This window comes from Euleptes europaea, chromosome 15 (assembly GCF_029931775.1).
Source record: "Euleptes europaea isolate rEulEur1 chromosome 15, rEulEur1.hap1, whole genome shotgun sequence".
NCBI lineage: Eukaryota > Metazoa > Chordata > Lepidosauria > Squamata > Sphaerodactylidae > Euleptes > Euleptes europaea.
This window is the reverse complement of record NC_079326.1, coordinates 41,676,261-41,689,971: the sequence shown is the minus strand read 5'-3', so window position 1 is coordinate 41,689,971 and position 13,711 is coordinate 41,676,261. Positions and strand designations below refer to the sequence as shown.

General features: G+C 49.7%; 2 protein-coding genes across 2 annotated transcripts; both read right to left on the bottom strand.

The window, feature by feature from the left end:
• Window positions 1-4,022: 4,022 nt before the first annotated feature.
• On the bottom strand, window positions 4,023-5,566 carry HOXD9 (homeobox D9). Its single transcript, XM_056861433.1, has 2 exons — window positions 4,762-5,566; window positions 4,023-4,264 (listed from the first exon to the last, which is right to left on the bottom strand). Exons 1-2 carry the CDS (start codon window positions 5,564-5,566, stop codon window positions 4,023-4,025), a joined length of 1,047 nt encoding a protein of 348 aa, XP_056717411.1.
• A 4,292-nt stretch (window positions 5,567-9,858) lies between these two features.
• On the bottom strand, window positions 9,859-12,616 carry HOXD10 (homeobox D10). The gene is made up of 2 exons (XM_056861384.1): window positions 11,754-12,616; window positions 9,859-10,137 (listed from the first exon to the last, which is right to left on the bottom strand). The coding sequence occupies exons 1-2, from the start codon at window positions 12,529-12,531 to the stop codon at window positions 9,860-9,862; spliced, it is 1,056 nt and encodes a 351-aa protein (XP_056717362.1). The 5' UTR covers window positions 12,532-12,616; the 3' UTR covers window position 9,859.
• Window positions 12,617-13,711: the final 1,095 nt, after the last annotated feature.

The window sequence follows — 13,711 nt, the reverse complement described above, 5'->3', positions numbered from 1 at the left end:
GTGTGTGTGTGTGTGTGTGTGTGTGTTTGTGTGTTGTTAAACACCGAGAAAGAATTTTCGTGTTGAACTTCCTGTTGTTATTTTAAATATTTTAAAATGGCCTGGCCTCATCTAGAGACAGATTTATTTTTTCACATGTCTCTGGTTTGTAATAATTGAATGTAGCGTCATAAGCAAATTAATAGGGGCGGGTAGATTGGGTAGTGCTGAATGAGCACGCTTCCCAAGCGCATTAGTTTGGTCGTAGTAAAGATCCTTAATTAGGTCGTGCTCATTTATTTTTGGCTACAAACACCAAATTCGTGGAATTTAATAAAAAAACAACAACAGCCTGTACATATTTAATCAACACACAATCCTGGTCAGATACAGAACAAAAAAAAAACTAGGTTTCGAACAATGGAGCAACACCGCCCTCTAGTGGCGACATGAAATCTTGATCAGCAATCCAGTGGCGTTTCACGACTGTGCTCCTTCTAACAACGAATTTGAAGGAAACGTGTTAGCTTCAACTCTTGACTTCCGTGGGTTATAGAAATACCGTATGTTCCCCCCCCAAAAAAATTCAGTCGACTAAGATGACTTAATACGTCATTCAAAACAAAAAACACCCTAAATGAGCGTGCAATTAGTACAACGGTTTTACAAATACTCTTGACAAGTAAAAACCGGGGCACACCGTCCTAAATCTTGAGTGACAAGGCATAATTCGTAACGCATATACAGTGTTGATCCTTGTTAGTAAGGCCATAGGGCTCGTTCATTCATCTGCGTTTAAATGAATCGAGTTAAATAATGTATTGGGGTGTTGTTTTAATATAAGGCCTGGGTGACCGCTACATCTAGAGAACGAGCCTAAACCGGTCTACTCCGAAGTAAATCCAAATTTCTTCCATGGAGATTACTCCTAGGAAAGTATTTTATAGGACTTCGGCTCTGGTTCATGTGTTAAGTTTTCGTTTTATTTTATTCTCAGGTTCACAACTATTCTGCCGTGAACTTGTCTATTTCATTATCTTTCTTACAGCAAGAGATGGTCAAATTTCGGTCTCCAGTGCTTATTAATGTTGGGATTGTAGGATACCCACATTTCTGATTCAATCACAAGCAGGGAGGCTTCTCTGTTAAAAACAAAGTTGTAAACCGATTGTTGGAAGAGTGTCTGCTTTTTCTCTGTAGCCACAGAACTCTCTATGTTGCCATTTTGAAATCCATAAACCTGGACTTGGGGGGGACGGACCTCGGCAAGTTTACATTAGTTTCAGTCCAAACTGGGCCTCAGGTCTTCTTGCTCCGGGGGCCTCGCCTCCAAGGTCTATGTCCCCACAGATCTAGCCCCGCTTCCGGCCTCTCCGTAGCGCCACGTCCATAACCTCATTCATGACTTCCCAAAGCAACTCCCGCCTTTCCACCACAGCGCCCCAAACCCACCCGAATAGGTCTGAATCCCCTCCGTTTTTACGGGCCTCTCCCGCTCCCCTTGGCCTCCTCGGGTGGCAGATCTGAAATTTATAGTCCAGGTTTTAAGACCTGGGCTTTGTCTGCCTGGGTGTTTTATCCTAACAAACACAAACATCAAAAACAAGATGGGTCCCGAAGAAAGAGCCATTGCGTATCGTAAACTCATTAGGTCCAGACGTCTAGCCTTCTCAATGGCTTTATGGTGCCCCGTTTCTTCCTGTTTTTTTTTTTTTTTTTAAAGGAATGATAGGTAGGAGAGCCGGCCATGAATGGGGGAGGGGGGCGACACCTTTCCCCTAGGCCTTTATCACTGTTGTGTGTCTTGGGGTGGGGAGGCGAAGGGGAAAGGGGGGGCAGAGATAGCATCGACAGACCCCACAGGGCCCCTAGGTCAGGTCTCTGCCGCTGCGTCCTTCACAGTTAGATCTTCTTTCAAGTCGTTGAAGGGGCCGGCTTGTTTGGAGGGTCTTAATTTCCTCGCAAATGCCCACCCCCGCCCTCTTTTCTCCAGCTAATTCCGGACGTTTTCCTTCTCTCTTCCCTCTGTCATACATAAGCTCTGTCTTACTTGTGCTCGTGTGCATCACGGGCACGATCCAACCACCCCAAGTCCCGTTCATTGAATCAGCGGAGGTGAGCAGGCGCTTAGGATCGAGCAGGACTTGGAAAGGGCGAGAGGTGTCTGTCTCTATGCGCACACAGGCCCAAACACAAGCCCCATAGCTCTCTTTCCCTATCGTTTGGCCGAAGACCTAAGGGTTCATAAATGTTTGATGGAAGTGGGCATCTTATTAAATACCCATTTCAGTCACTGGCTGGGGAGACCGTCCAAGAGACGTCTGCCTAGCAAGTTAAATTTTTAAAACACACCAGGAATGGTGGGGGGGATGGTTCCAAAGGGCAGCCAGATGTCAGCTTTCATCATTATGAGTCGACCCTATTTGAAGATGTCTCGACCTGTCCTGCAGATTCTCGGAGCTGAAATTGCTTAGCTGAATCGTTGGGATTTGTGTGTGTGTGTGTGTGTGAGAGAGAGAGAGACAGAGAGAAAGAGGCAGCCCGGCTTTGTACCTCGAAAGACCATAAACTATCCACCATGTACAAATGCAAATCAAAGTTCATGATGCCCTTATCAGAAGAGAAGGTCGCGGGCAACGGTCTGGAAGCCGCATTTGTGCGCAGTGACTTCTAGGACGCGTCTCCACGTTTGTCGCTTTAGAGGGCAGAGTGTGGATGTAGAACCATCTTTCTCCCACACCCCGTACCTGGGAAAATACCCTGTCCCTGCTTCAGGTTCAAATAGAAAAAAAGGCTAAGAAAATTCTGCATGCTGACCGCACTGCCCAAAATCTACTGGAGGCCTTCTTATTTAGACTCCATTAATTCCTTCTCTCCCGAGCGAGGGAAATCCTCGGCTTTCTGAATCGCCCCCTTTTTTCCTCATCAATTAAAGCGATATTTCTTCTAGAAATGGCTCCCTGCTGGCTGGTTATAGGTAGAGATACACACACACACACACACACACACACACACACACACTATATGTATATATAAATATATAAAAATGGCAGACCGTGAATGTTTTTTGGGGTGATTTCCTCCCAGCGCCGGAGAGAAATACCCGCGGCCTGTTTCCGGATTGCCAGGAGGAGTCCAAACATTCCCACAAAAGCCTTTCCCAGCCCCCCCCCCAACCCCTCATTCTTAGGGGCGGGAAAAAATCTTCATTTGATTCGATCAATTTTTATTATAACCATTACAAAAAAGGAATGTCCTTAGGTAGGATCACAGGGGGTGGCGAAATAGACCGGCGGTCAGAAGGGCCAGTAGTCCAAAGCGACACTCGGGCCTGCTTCGGGTCGCCACTTCTCTTTCTAGTGCAGCCACGAGGAAGAAGGGAATTTCGCCTTTTAATCCCTCTCGTCCCTTGCAAAGCAAAACGTACAGGAGGAGAGAGCCGGTTTCCTTTTGGGGAAATCCTGGATCGCGCGCTATTGCCATGAAAGGTATCCGGATTATTAGCCAGTATTACTTGTCTTCCTCGTCGCCTTTGCCTTTTATAGTTTTTTTTTTTTTGAGGGGGGAGAACCCCTTCGCTCACTCGCTCCAGACTAGGTCTCTTGGAAGAAACATGTCCCACACTGAATATTTAGATAATGATGCCCCCCCCTCCAAAAGCTAACACTTGCACCCACGACATCTTGCAACCAAAAAGGAAATTCAGGGGAGGGGGAAGTGAGAAATAACCCTTAGAAATACATTCTCCAGCAAGGCAGAGACCTCTCGAACCCCCTTCCTCTCCCCCCCAAAAATACCAGACACAGACCACGTTCACTGCTACCATATAAAATAATAAGAATAAGAATAACCCGAGCATTTAACGTTCGGAGTCAATGCCCCTTGGAAAAATAATAATATTAACAATAATTATTATCGATACTAGCGTGTGTGCGCGTTAAGAGAAACCCCAGTGCATTTCCACACACACACACATACATACATACCAACACACACACACACCGTACAGACAGACAAAACAGACACACCATGCGAGCAAGGCGCTAGTCCCCTTTAGCGCCTTTCTCTTTGTTCATTTTTTTCATCTTCATTCGCCGGTTCTGGAACCATATTTTAACCTGCCTTTCGGTCAGGTTTAAAATCCTGGCCACTTCGTAACGGCGATCCCTGGTGAGGTACATATTAAAGAGGAATTCCTTTTCCAGTTCCAGGGTTTGGAATTTGGTGTAGGGGCATCGCTTTTTCCTGGTGGAACGAGCGTGGATCCAGTTCGCTGCAGGGTTATCTGGAGAAGGGGAAGAGGGGTGGGAGACAGACATAGAAGAAAGGGGAAAGAGAAGCGGGGGGGGGGAGGTTAGCGTTTGCAAGGAGCAGCGGGCCGGCCTTGCGGAGAGAAAAGAATGGAGTGGGGAAGCCGTCGGATTAATTGAACGAAGGCTGCGCGGCTCTTGGCCCGACCGAGGGGGGAATTATCGTAAAAGCTTGAATGGGGCCAGTCTGTTTACTGTACGAATGATGTCTTCTTGATGGCGCTGTGCGTGGTTATGGGGGAGCCTCTCTCTCACTCTTTTTTTTTTTTTTTATGGGTGCTTGTAGCGGCTGGCGCTGGGGGTAGGCGCCCGAGACGTTTTTATAGGTTAGTAAAACTATCAAGTTTTGCACATTGGAGCCTTACAGGTTGGGGGGCCATAAATCAAAGCGGGCACGATTGCTTTGCCTTTTCTCTCTCGCGCTCTCGCTCGGCTTTTCTCTCTCTCTCTCCCCTCTCTTTTTATAACTTACTTGGGTCAAGTTGGTGGTGCTGCTCTTCCTTCAGATCGGTGCTGGGGCTGGGGTTGCGGCTGCAACCGGAGGCGGGCTTCTTGGAGGCGGCGGAGGCGCTGGGGGCGGCCTGGACCCCGTTGCCCGCCGCTGCCGCCGGCTTCTCACGGGCTTCTGCCAGGAAGGGATTGCACGTGTACTCCTGCCCGGTGCCGGTGGAGATCGCCGGGGGCTCCCTGGGCCGGGCGCCCTCAGTCCTTTTGGAAGGAGAAGAGGAGGAGGAGGAGGAAGAGGAGGAGGAGGAGATGGTGGCGACGTTGTTGGAGGCCAGGGGGGCCGAGGAGGCGGCGGCGGCGGCGGACTCCGGCTTGACGATCCCGTAGTGGCGCCCGCCGCCCGAGGAGCCGGCGCCCGGGGGCGCCCCGGCGTTGTGCCCGCCGTGGCCGGGGCTGCTGGGGAAGGAGGCGAAGGGCTCGATCCAGGAGCGCACGTATCTGCCGCCGCCGCCGCCCCCCTCGCCGGGCCCCCCCAGGTGGGACTGGGGCATGTAGGGGTGGTAGATGCCCGGGATGGCAGCCGACGGCTGGGGATGGACGGCGGACCACGAGGCGGAGAAGACCTGGGCGGACTTGGGCGCGAAGCTGCAGGAGGCGAAGTCCGAGCCCTCGGCCACCGCCCCTGAGGCCGGCCGGGGGGTCGCGTGGTGGCCCCCTGGCAGGAACCGGCCGCTCCCCCCGCCGCCGCCGCCGCCGCCGTAGGCTTCCTCGCTCTCATGTCCGATCAGAGAATCGACATAGTAGTTGCTGAGGGCGCCGCTGGAAGACATGGTGGGCAGGAGGATGCTGCTGGGGCCGGCGTGGCAGGGCATGGGGGGGCCCGGCAGGCGAGATCCCCGGCTCCGCGCGGCGTGCAGGATCGCCCGGCCCGCTGCACGATCCCGGGATTTTGCGGGCTGCCTGCCGCAGCCATTGGCCCCGCCGCCCACGTGATCATATTTACCAATACTCCGAGTAAATCAATCCGCTAAACGGTGCGGGGGGGGGGGAGAGAGAGAAAGGGGGAGGGAGGGCGCTGCGATTATTATTTTTTTAAAAAAGCAATCCTCATCAGCAAAAAGGGAAGACGCCCCCCTGGCCATTAAAGGGGGGGGGGCGCGAATCAAGACCCATGGCTTCTTCCTCAAGTGCAGCAGGAGGAGAAACCCAGGATCCTTCCACCCGCCACAGGACTCCGGGCGGGCGTGGCCCCGGCAGCAGCAGCAGTATCGGCGGCAGCAGCAGCAAGTTTTGGGGAGGACTATTTCTTCACCCCCTTGGCGCGGTTCCTGCCATTCATTTTCCGCAACCGGCCCCCGAGCGCAGAAGTTCTTGCAGGCTCGCATGTGCTTGGCAGGGCGGGCTGCCCTCCCGGTCTCCCCAAGCGGAGGGAGGGGAGACAGGCAGCAGCCAGAGGGATCCTCCGCCTGTAAAAACAAACACTGCCAAAAAAAAAAAAAATGAATGAAAAGGAACAAAAAGCCTGGAAGTGTATAACGACTCCTCGTAAAAACGAGGGAATGTTACAGTAAAAGAAAAGAAATAAAATACAAAACACCACAATGCGGGGACTGCCCTCTTTCAAGAGTGGTTTCGCTTTTCCTTTAAAAAAAAATGAAATAGATCAGAATGGAGTGATTGAAAAAGAGCCAAGGAGAGAGAGAGAGAGGGAGAGAGAGGGACCTGCCCCTTATGTTGTTTTAAAACAGGTGGAAGACCTCTCCGCAATGATTTTATGCCTTTCAATAAAAATTTTATGAGGTGCATTTGATTATAGATTAATGTGTGTCCCTAATAAAACGGACGGATGGCACACGCGGAAAAGAAAGCGAGAGAGAGAGAGAAAAGAAGTCCCTCTCTCTTTCTCTCCCTTTTCTCTTCGCCTCCAGGAGCGAGGTTGAGCGGAACACCCAAGTCCCCGACGGGGGATTGAAAGTTTGGGTTCAGACGGAGAGGAAGGAAGGAAGGAAGGAAGGAAGGAAGACCACCCGCTTGTACACTTCAGTAAGGTCTCCTGGTCGGGGGCTCTGCGTGAAGGAGGTTAAGGCAGACAATTAGTAAAGGGGAACCTTCTTTTTCTCCCCCCACCTTCTTTTAGTTCCTGGGTGCTCCCAACCCCTTCAGATGCACTCTCTCTCAGGCACACAAGTACCCCAAAATAATCACGCCAGGAAAACTCAGTCTGTATGAACCACCTTTATTTTTGTACACGCAGCAGACGATATTTTTTCGGAGATGCTTTTCGGAGAGAGGAAAGATCGGTGTGTGTGTGGGGGGGAGGGTTTCCAGGCAGTCGGCCCTTTATCCTCCCCAGCGGCTCCTACGACTCTCGAGGAGGCAGGCTGGGAAATGGGTGCGTTTGAAAGGGGAGGGGGCGCTCACGGTGGGGAGATCGCACCCACAGCTTTGTTAGGAAGAAAACAAAAGACCCCCCCCCCCAAAGAGAGCAGACCTGCAAAATGAAGAGATCTGCCATTCCTAAAGAGATCGTGGCTAGTCGTCTCCCGGACGCTCTTTGGGGAGATTGGATGGAGACCTTTCTCCTGCCTGGCTCGCTTTAGATGCACACTGTGTGCTTCAAACCCACTCCTCTGCAGGTTGAATATGTGCGCAGTTATACATGTACAAATGCAATACGAGTGTGTATATCTATTTGCAGACATTGACATATCGGAAAACACAAGCATACTCCATCACATTAATTACAAAAATCCCAAGCATTCCCTTGCGAAAACCTAGTTCAGAATCGCAGGCGCAGAATCCCCCTCCCCATAGCAACATCATATCTTGTTTTAATAAACAAATAACACTCGCTCATGAACAGTAGATACACTGGTGGAAAAGGTCCATTTTTATGGGGGAACGACGTCGACTTCGCAATCTGTGCCAAACAAGGCAAGGATCCATTCCCCCGTACATCAAAACCCATGTGCCAAGACATGGTGGAAACAGACAGACAGGATACATGGGCATACCATATACATATACACGCTTCAGAGTTCTGTTCGACGCAAGCACACAAAAGACACACAGACAGGAATTGGATGTACACACACTTGACTGTCTACTGCGGGGCCTCCTGGAAAAGCATGCATGGACAACCCACAACCTTTCCAGACCGGGGGGAGGGATGCTCAAACGCGATGTCACAGGTTCCTTTACGAACTGCCTTTGTGTCATTAGGAAAGCGCATATTTTCAGCAAGTTCCCGGGCAATTTCTTGGTTTCGAAACCGATGAGAGGCGTCTGCTGTTGGGTAGGGTCCGGCTTCTTCAGAGCAGGAGGCGGAGAGGCGCTCTTCGCTTCCCGGCCCTTGGTTTGAAGGCTGGAGGCATTCCCCAAGCATTTGGACTTCAGTTTGGGAAGTCACGTTCATTTGCAAATTCCCTTTAAACGCCGTTTGTGCTCCGGACTTTCCCCCCACACACACACACCTCTCTTTCTCCCACCTCTTCCCCACCCACATCCAACCTCCTAAAGTAGCAGTTGGCTATACATACATACATACATATTTGTATATATATGGACTTCATTTTCTTGATGTGCGCTGAACTTACAAAACAAACTCAACAGTGGAATGGCAGGGGCGAAAGACATGGGTGGAGGAGAAATAAACGAAAACGGTGACGGAGATGTCGGTGGGAGCGCTGGATCCTCCAGGGCAATTCTGGGGCTTTCCTGGGTTAGAAAGGCCTGGGTCAGATCTACGAGCAAAATGGCCTCTTTGATTTTTCGCAAGGCTTTAAGAAGCAAACGCAGGACGGTTCCCCTTCCTTTACAAACCTGTATTTCTCTGAGAGCGTGTTTCGTATTCAAAGAAGCCAATGCGCCACGGAAACCACATCTTGGTCGCAGGAGAGGTTTTCTCAATGAGGGAGATGGTTTTTTTTTTTTTTTTTTGGTTCTGTTATTTGTTTGTTGTTTGAGTCTACACATCATTTGTATAAGCAGTTTCAGAATTATATGCTTGGTCCCTTTTATTTGACTAGGCTCGCTTACCCTTTATGAGTGGATGAGGATGTCTGGGCACAGGTCATTATATATATATATATATTTACATGCGTTTTTGGAGTTCTCAGACCCTTGTGCGTCACGCTCAGTTCTTCCCTCACGACCTCACAGGTAACAATTATTAAAGGAAGTCGGCGGACACCAGATTCCCCTCCTTTAAAAGCTCTTTGCCTTCCAAATTCAGGAGTTCGTTCGCCGGCAGGAAAGACCCTCGGGCATAAAGAGAGGCCCAGGGCCCTTCAGGAGGCAGGGCTGCTGGTGGGTTGGGTGAGTTTCTCGAAAGACCAAAGGCACCTCATGACTTTACAGCGTTTATTGCATTATACATGCGAACAGGACATGCACAACGAAGAAGACATATTGCTTGTTATACGACTAAGATTTCCACGTATGCACCACAAGGGGAAAGGGGTGGGGATGAGAAAGTACACACTCGAGGAAGAATGGAAGATTCCATCGCACGAAGGACAAATCGGACGCAGGCGTGAGGAGAGGACGGTTACATCATAAAATGTGCTTTCTTTCTTTATTCCTGCCCCTCCCCCCAGCGAGGACCCCCCCTCCACTTTTTCCCCTTAAGAAAAATAATAATTCTAAAATATTTTATATAGTCAAAAATGCCATGGTCCAGCGTCCTAGCCTCCCCCGTCACATAAATATCACGTGGTTAGTTCTTTTTTTAAAAAAGACATGGAAAAAGTCACATTTTCTGGATGTTCGACAGCTCCAATAAGTTAAGACCGAATGAACGTGTTCAGAGTTTACCCTGCATTACTATGAGAATAATAATAATAATAAATTACACGTGCTAGACTTTCTTTTTTAATTATAGATATATACATATATACTCGACGTAGGAACATACATAGACACTTGTAAGCACTAAAAAGGATGACCAAAAAAACCACATTCTATCAGAAATGTTAAAAAAATGGAATTGTATCAAGGGGTGTAGTTTGTGTTTGTTTGTTTGTTTGTTTGTTTTATCCCCCCCCCAAGTCTTCCCTACAGGGATACCAACTGGTGGTAACACAGCCTGTGGCTCTTGGCCAGCCCCCAGGTGAAGGAACGGTTTAGGAGAAGGTCAGATTAGCGGTCAGTTCTCGGATTCGGTTCTCCCTGCTCATCTTCTTGAGTTTCATTCTGCGGTTCTGAAACCATATCTTGACCTGCCTATCGGTGAGGTTTACGCTCTTACTGATCTCTAGGCGGCGCTCCCGAGTGAGATACATATTGAACAAGAACTCTTTCTCTAATTCCAGCGTTTGGTGCTTAGTGTAGGGGCATCTCTTCTTCCTCCCACTCTTTGCAGTTAACCAATTGCTGGTTGGAGTATCGGACTTGATTTCCTCTAGCCAAACAGAAGGAGAAGAAAGGGAGGGAGGGAGGGAGGGAGGAAGAAAAAAATAAAATAAAAAGAAAGGGAAATAAAAAATAACCTCAGTCTGTTATAGTGTACCCTTGGCCATGAACCCACTTCCATTGTGTCTGGCAGATATGGTGTCTTGTGGGTATTAAACATTGCTTAAAGGAGGTGGGCATGCTGGAATAATGTGGTTCCCCCCAAAAAAAACACACATACACACACACGAATATGCTTCCCAGCTTCGAATTAAACAATACCAGCACCTTTCCGTACCATCCTCGGTATTATTTCTATAGCATTTCTGTACATCGTCTGACACATTCTACAGAGTATAATATACACAATCCCAGCTAGCTCCCAATATATGGAACAATATTTACCCTGCCGTCTGTCAATGCTCACATTTTAGCGAGTCTGACCGAAGCCATAGATGCCCCCTTACTTAGAAAATGGCTGGAGTGGGTGGGGGGAATCGTCCCAATCCACAGCCAGAAAATCAGGTGGCCTTTTGCACCCCCGGGTAACACCAGGATTATTATTTTTTAAGAAAAAGAAAAGAAAAAGAAAAAGAAAGAAAGAAAGAAAGAAAGAAAGAAAGAAAGAAAGAAAGAAAGAAAGAAAGAAAGAAAGAAAGAAAGAAAGAAAGAAGCCAAATAGAAACGAGATTATTTTCCCCGTTCTCCTTTGAGAATATTGTCTTAAGGCTAATTTAATGTTTGCCTGTAACTGGTTCATATTCACTTAGGATGTGTATAACGGTCTAAAATGCAGTCTCTGCAGAGGTAAAAACGTACTAAGGCCATTTCCCCCGTTTTCGCTATTCTGCCATATTACGTTACCCCACTACAAAGGAGTACCTTGACGCCCCCTCTCTTAAAGGACAATGAAATCAACATGCTGCATCTTCATTAAAAAGAGAGAGAGAGAGAGAGAGAGAGAAGAATCCCCCAAAACCAATCTCCCAATCATCCTGAACTTTGGGTGTTAAAAGCAAGGCTATCTACAGTATATGCTTGGCCATTTTAGCCAGCAGGAGCTATCAAAGAAAGGGCCATTCCTGACGGTCCATCTCCTTCAAACTTTGTACAGCTCTGCGGCATCCCGCCCTACAACCCCCTTTTCCTTAAAAAACAAAAACAACTTTATTTTGACTATTGTGTTTAGCAATCAGATGGTGAGAAGATCCACTGGAAAGATCTGGTCCCAGCGTGACCCTGGGGGTTTGGTGGTCGAGCAACCATAACAGCTCTCTGGAAGGCGGTCTGGTCCGAAGGAGAAGGAAAGCATCTAGGACACGATTCCAGCTTTGGGTCCCCCTAAGAGTAGGGAGCCGGGGCTGGCCCCGTCGTTGGGGCAGGATCCCACCCCTCCACTCCCTTTCCTAAAAAGCCACAGAGAGTCCAACACCTGCAGTACCAGACAGAGGCAAGAGAGGGGGGGGGGAAGGAGAGAGAGAGAGAGAAGGACCCCTTTCTCCTGAACAGTCATGGCTGCTCTTCAGCCTGAGCTGCTGTGGTCTCCCAGCCTGGCATGCCCCAGTTCGCCTGCCACCTTAGGACCCCCCCCCCCAACTTCGGTCTGGCTTTATGAATCATACTGACCTTTGCTTTCCTTCTCCTGGGTTTCTGGGCTGGAGACGGCGGCATCGGCCAGGCAGCTCCTGTCGTCTTGGAGGGCGGACTTGGCCTCGGGGCTGTCGACTTGGGCGACTTTGGTGGAGTTGTCCGGGTGGTGGCTGTTGCCGCCCCCGCCGCCGCCGCCGCCGTTGGGGGTTTCGTTCATTTTCTTCTCCAGGGGAAGTTGCGAGGCGAGCTGCGGCTTGGAAGCGCCGCGAGGGTTTAACTGTAACATGACAGCGGAGCTCGTCTCGGGGCTGTTATTGTACTCTTGGGTCTTCCCCGTGGCGTAGGTCTGGCTCAGCCTGAAATATCCCGGGACGGGGACTTCGGGGTTCTCGATGGAGCAGGAGTCCGAGACCAGCCTCTGATAGGAAGGGACCTCGGACGAAGACACCAGCTTGGAGCGCTTATCGGAATACATGCAGCAGTTCGTCTCCTCCTTAATGTTGGTGGCGAAGGAGCAGGTGGGGACCTGCTGCGTAACAGGTTGCTCTAGCCGGCAGGACCTGTTCGGGTCTGTCCAATTGTCTACTTGAGGTATATACGGATGTACATTCATGGCCATGTTTTGATGGTTCACTTCTCTTTTGGCCAGAGACGGTAGCAGTCCACAGGTTTGCATCCCGTAAGTCCCAATGTCTGTGCTGGGAGGCATGTACATGCTGCCGCTGTTGGAATAAAAACTGTCACTCCTGCAGGCACTGATCAGAGAGTCCACTAGGAAAGTGTTGGCGGCAGGAGAGCTGTTGGGGAAGGACATTTTGGGGAGGAATTTGAAGAAGAGAGATTGTCTCCTTTGTAGGCTGACATCTCTACGAAAACATGCCCTGTGTAATTGTGGATGCCTCTGCACAACCACATGACGGCGGAGCCAATGAGATTTGAAAATGGCCTTGAGCGGCTGCCTCCCCGACGGTCACGTGGCGCCCGGGACAGTCCGGGCTGCGGCCGCAAAGGTGGACAACAGCGACACCTAGAACGTCCGGGCGGAAGTGCGCGCGCCTCAGCCCGGGCATCTCCCTCGCACGCAGCTGCAGAAGCCAGCCAGCCTGCTTTCTTTCCCCCTTTTTCCTTTTCTCTTCCCCCCCCACTTCCCCCTTCCTTCTCTCTCCCTCTTTTTCTCCTTCTCTTTCCTTCTCTCTCTCTCTTTCTCTCTCTCTCTCTTTCTCTCTCTTTTTTTTGCAAATGCCAACCCTTGCGCACTGCGCTGACTTAAAGCAAAGAAATGCGCTGAATTGATCCTCTCTCTCTCTGGCCATTTATGCACGGGAGGTTTTGACTTGGATTTCCACTCTCTAGATGCACATTTGCCCCATCTGAATTCTCAAAACTCTGCATGAGGGCTTATCGCGGAGTTTGGAGAATTTGGCTGGGGGGAAATGTGCACTTAGCTGCAAAGCCAAGGCAAAAACCTCTCATGCGTTTTCGCCCTCTGTCTCTCTTCTCTATCTCTCCCCTCCCCTCTCCCTCTTATTTTTATTTTTTAAAATTTCAAGCAGTTCTCCGGATTCAGCCTGACCCTGACAGCCTTTTGCTCCAAAAGGAAAAGGAGGCAGGTACTTCAGCATAAACCTGGCGGGGCTAACGGGAGGGGAAGGGAAGAGTGACCAGCAGAGGCATGGAAGCAATATTCCTGCCTTGGAAAAGAAACCTCTCTCTTTTCTGCCCCCACCCCACCCCCTACAGGATTGCCAGGTTCCTGATGGGTTTTACAAATTGCTAGTGATAAGAACTATCCGTAAAGCTCACCCCAGAAAAACACATCTTCCTTCCTTCTTTTCCTACTTCCCTTTGCTCTTCTTAATCCAACACTTGTTCCAAGAAATAACATCCAGAGACAGTGCCGACCTCCCCACAAAAAAAGTTGTTGTGAGCGGTTGACGGTGTCTGAACTGTAAGTGGTCTCCCGAAGTGTCCTATTTTGGGGACAATACAAAGGG